Below are 4,841 nucleotides of genomic sequence, written 5' to 3' on the forward strand. Positions count from 1 at the left end.
CAGATGGAAAAGGAGATTGAGCCTTGATGAGAGATCCTCAATCAGCACTCTGTAAAGCCTGATAGATGCCAATCAATTGCAGCAGGGAACTTATGTCATTTTCATAATAAAACAGTATACTTAGATACTAAGAATATCACTTTACGACCTCATCACAATTCACCAGGCAGTAATTCAAATGGGCACCATTAACCACTTGCCAGTAACTGCAGTTTCTGGATGAGTATTTTCCTGCACCAGAGAAATTTTAACCTGTGCCACTCAACATGTAAATGACTACGTCCACTCAAACCCTCGAGGCGCATAGCTCCTCCACATCAACGTGGAACTGCTGAGTGTTCAGGAACACTGATGGTGGAATAATGGAGTCAGAAATGATTGTCTGTTGGTGTGGTACATTGATCACCTGGGTAATAACAAAGTGACAGTCCTGGTTCATTGAGTACTGGCATGCTGATTTTGTAAGATAATTTTGGATTCAATTTAGATAATTCTGTTTCGTTTGAAGGGCTGGGAGGTGAATTAAAGTCTTAATTGCATTTGTCTGTGTGTTTGTCCTGTAGGGCCAAGGAGGCTGAGCAGCTGAAACAGGACCTGCAGGAAGCCCGGGAGTCGGAGCGTAGGGCAAAGCACAAGCTGCTGGAGATTACCAGCAAGACTGTCTATACAGTAAAGGACCGAGGACACACACACACACACACACACACACACAGGTGGTAGCACTCACATATACTTAAAACACACACATACAGTATAGTACACAACCTAAGTGGCAAAGTCGGATATAATGTTATGTGGTATAACAGATACGGGAGGAACTGTACATGCAGTAATATTTCATAGAAAATATTGTGTTGCTGCTGATACTGATAATTAATAATATGCCATGATTGTAAAGGTTTGAGTTTTATCTTGGCTGCTAATAGCACACACATGCACATGCAATTGTAGCCCCACAAACAGGAGAACAGGAGATACAAAAACACAGGCGGCTTATAAGGCAGCCTAGGCAAGAGCTTCCAACATGCTTAAAACACACACACACACACACACACACACATTCATCTGCTTACACATACAGATACATAGAGATGCTGCCATCAGTGATTAATTACTCCCTTGTAAGCTTTTGAATGAAGAGTCAAAGCATGTACACACACACACACACACACACACACACACACGTACAGTACATACAAAAGCATGGTGCCAGGAACTATGCATATCGGCTCTTGAATAGAAAGTCAACAGATACACACACACAGGCACAAGTACACAGTAGTCTCCTTTCCCATTTCCATCAGCCTTAGTCAAATTGCCTGCTATGCTCTGCCAGACCGTATTTATGTCGAGTGTATCCACACTATACTTTGAATCCACATGACAACCAGAGGATTAACATTTATATTGTGTATTATAACCAGGTGGCATGTGGCCAGTGCAATGCAGACATTTGGTTAGGATATGAAAACATACAGTATTTACGTGTTCAAGGTCTGTGACCATTGACGTGGTCATCCCCCGCCCCCAAACTGTTCTCTCTATCAACATTGTGTTCCTGTGTCCTACCTGCACATATCTTCTTAATACATTCTGCCATTCCCCTCTGAGGAGTATACTGTCATCTCTTTTTATTCTCTCTTCCTCCCCATAGTTTCACACTATTATTCTTCCTAATATTTTCTTTTTTTCATCACTTCCAGTTTTTCTTTAGTCCGATAGTCCACTTTGTCTACATCTCTCTTTTCTCTCTAATCTCTTCTTACATCTCCTCTTCTAGTCCCCTGGACTCCCACCTGACAGCATGCCTCCCGAGCTGAGTTTCAGCAGGGATCACCTCAGCTTTGACTTTAAAGATACTGACATGAAACGGCTCTCCATGGAAATCGAGAAGGAGAAGTGAGTGGCATCGCCTACTCTGCTGATGCTGCCTGATATTTTGGGTCTCAGCAAGTTGGCATGTTACATTTTCTGGTTATGTGGTTTAGCCTGATTGCAGGGGTGTGATGAATTAATCGTTGATCAGCAGCAGGACTTGATCAACTGAAAAGCATCTCCTTTATGGTACTTTTAAATGACACTGAAATGTACCACTGCATTTACTCATAATGGACATGGAAATGTTAGCTAATAAAGTCAAATCATAGACTTGGCTTGAATATTGTGATAGGAAAATAAAGTATTTTCTGTATGTAGAACTTAGATGCGAAAAAAAAAACGGTGCTTAACTGTTCGGGGGGGAAGAGAAATCTCTGAACTGTCTCCCTAACTGCAATTTGTCCAGGGTCGAATACATGGAAAAGAGTAAGCACCTGCAGGAGCAACTGAATGAGCTGAAGACAGAGATTGAAAGTCTGAAGCTGAAAGAACGAGAGACTCCTCTGGATATCATTCACAACCAGAACACAGAGCAGGGGACCAGCAAGCACAGCAACTTTAAAAAGGTAGCTACAAGCTCAGTTGCTTGGTGTTAGAGATGTCATATAATTTGTCAATAGGTCTTTGGTAGCAGAACAGAAATCTTATTATATCTACCCCTTAAGGTGATATCAGAATACCAAGAGCCAGAGAATGTGCTACATCCATACAAACAGATCTGAGGGAGAAAAGAAGTGATGCAGTGGTCACAAACCAATCTTTATCTCTCACTGTGCATAGAGAGCAGGGTGTCCAGTGGCTGAATAGTTAAGATACAGACCACACAACTGCAATGTCTATAGTTAAATTCCAGGCCAGCGAGTAAAGCAAGGTTAGTAACGCTACTCTGGTCAAATAATACATTCGCAAGAATAACACTGACCCACGAAATGAGGTTAAACAAACCACCAGCAACATTTGAATTTCTCCTCCTATGGGACTGGCTACAAAGTAAGACAGTAGGGATGGGACGATGTGACTTTTTCTCGACACGAGCCGATGCACGATACAGTGTTGTGATGTGATTCAATCACGATACAATTAAAAATTCAATGTCAGCAATGTATGAGTAGCTGCAGAATACTTGTACTTTATTCCTCTACTTTCCTCTTTTCTAGCACTAGTCTGATTATGTAAAGAACAACCAGATGTATTGAATTGAGCTCTGTTAGGCTTATTTACAAAAAACATGAAGTTACTGGTGTATGGAGACCACATGATATATATCACTAGACAAAACGATACATACTATGATGTATTTGTATGGCGATATATTGAATTTCAATATATTGTCCCATCTCTGTTGTTACACTGCCCATCTTTACTCCTGTTTATGGGTCAGAAATCATAATGTAGCTATTCAGTAGCTGTCTGATCAGCTGGATACGCACGAGATGGTGAAGTGAAAGTGGCTTCTTAACATGGATCTTTTATCATCTTTCAAGTATAGCCGTTTGTCAGAAAGGTTTGCTAGTCAACACCCACACCTCACCGTCATATCATTTTAAGATGCAGTATTGATTCTCAGAGAATCACTTAATAGCAATCAGTCTCAACCTGGCCCTAGGTTCATTGTTCAGCCTCGAGTTTCTTCTTTGATGGAGCCTGGTGGGGAATGGGGAGATAACATTCACTTTCTGCCATGATCTCTAAAAGCGCACAGTGATTACAGGTCTTAAGTGTATTACACAACTCTCACACAGCATCCGAGAGGGAAAGGTGTGTTTTTTGGACGCATCTTATGCCAGCTGCATCAGTAAGAATAGCTATTTTGTTTCACTGATTTGTGCCTGAATATGCCTTTTTTATCCTGGATTAGTGATGATATGACATAAAAAAGTAACAGACTCCTTCAGCTTGAGGGATATTGCAAAATAGATTATTCAAGACAATGGGATCGTTATAAAAATTTGATTCCGTTTCCAATATCCTTTGACGAACTGGCAGATTAGCCTCAGTCTCCTTTATCTTCCCTCCCCATAATCTCCCTAATTTCAATAAAAGTATCAAATGAAAATTTGAGCTATGTTCTCAGCACATTGTAGTATAACAAATAAAATAAAACAACCCCCCCCCCCCCTTTGTTTTGTCTCCTAGTTTTAAATGCACTTGTTAAAGGAGTGCCAATTGATTTTTGCTCATTGATTAGTCATTTGGATGGATGGGGGCACCTCTGACATGCAAAGGAGAAGGAGCCAAGTTAAATCAGCATTCATCTTGTTGGTGGGTGAAGTGGAGGGGGTACATGTCATTGCAGGGAGAGGTGAAGAGAACTCAAGACTGAAACAGCTTTGCCAAAAGTAGCTGAGGGTGACCAAAAATGTTCAATGGATGAGGAGCTGAGGGAGGTTGAATCATGGTGAAATGCTAAGAACGTACTAGAGGGACAGGATCAGGGTAGATGGTGGCCAAAGAAGAGCAGACAGAATGTGAAACAAAGCACAGATCTCTGAGCCAGAGGCATCAGGACCAGCTCCACCCCTAGGCAAAGCTTCCTCTGTTCTGGCTGCTTCTCACCTTTGGATGATTAATGAATAGCCACTTAACACGGCCCAGTGCCTTTACACCTACCAGGACACGGGTTCTGCTCTGTTAGCACCAGGCCTGCCAAGAGAACTCATTCTCAACACCTGAATCATAGCACAAGAGCTGCAGGCTTTCTATGTCAGGTTTCACTGAGAGGAAACTTTTTTTAATGGCAGTACATCCAGACTGTGTGAAGTGGTGCACAAAGGAGGTCAACGATCTGGGTTGGCTGTCATTGCGCTAAACAACATACAAAAACATTTTTCTGGAAAAACCTTGGTGGTGTGCCAATGACAACATTAGTACCCAGGGCACTGCATAAGGAGTTCATGGTCTCTCCAGCACTGAGGAGCATAATGCTGAAGAGTTAGACAGATAAACACACTCTCACACACAAG

General features: G+C 41.8%; 2 protein-coding genes across 4 annotated transcripts in view; one reads left to right on the forward strand and one right to left on the reverse strand.

Annotated features, from left to right (window-relative positions):
* fbxo21 (F-box protein 21) overlaps positions 1–4,841 on the reverse strand; it is a 96,598-nt gene that overhangs the window by 25,062 nt on the left and 66,695 nt on the right. The window lies entirely within an intron of this gene.
* The window catches only part of nf2a (NF2, moesin-ezrin-radixin like (MERLIN) tumor suppressor a), a 22,987-nt gene that overhangs the window by 16,856 nt on the left and 1,290 nt on the right, over positions 1–4,841 (forward strand). The window contains 3 exon segments of the mRNA XM_020598211.1: positions 564–669; positions 1,781–1,899; positions 2,285–2,444. Coding sequence (XP_020453867.1) covers positions 564–669; positions 1,781–1,899; positions 2,285–2,444 — 385 coding nt within the window.

The sequence above is a fragment of the Monopterus albus genome, unplaced genomic scaffold (genome assembly GCF_001952655.1).
Source record: "Monopterus albus unplaced genomic scaffold, M_albus_1.0 scaffold37.1, whole genome shotgun sequence".
Classification (NCBI taxonomy): Eukaryota; Metazoa; Chordata; class Actinopteri; order Synbranchiformes; family Synbranchidae; genus Monopterus; species Monopterus albus.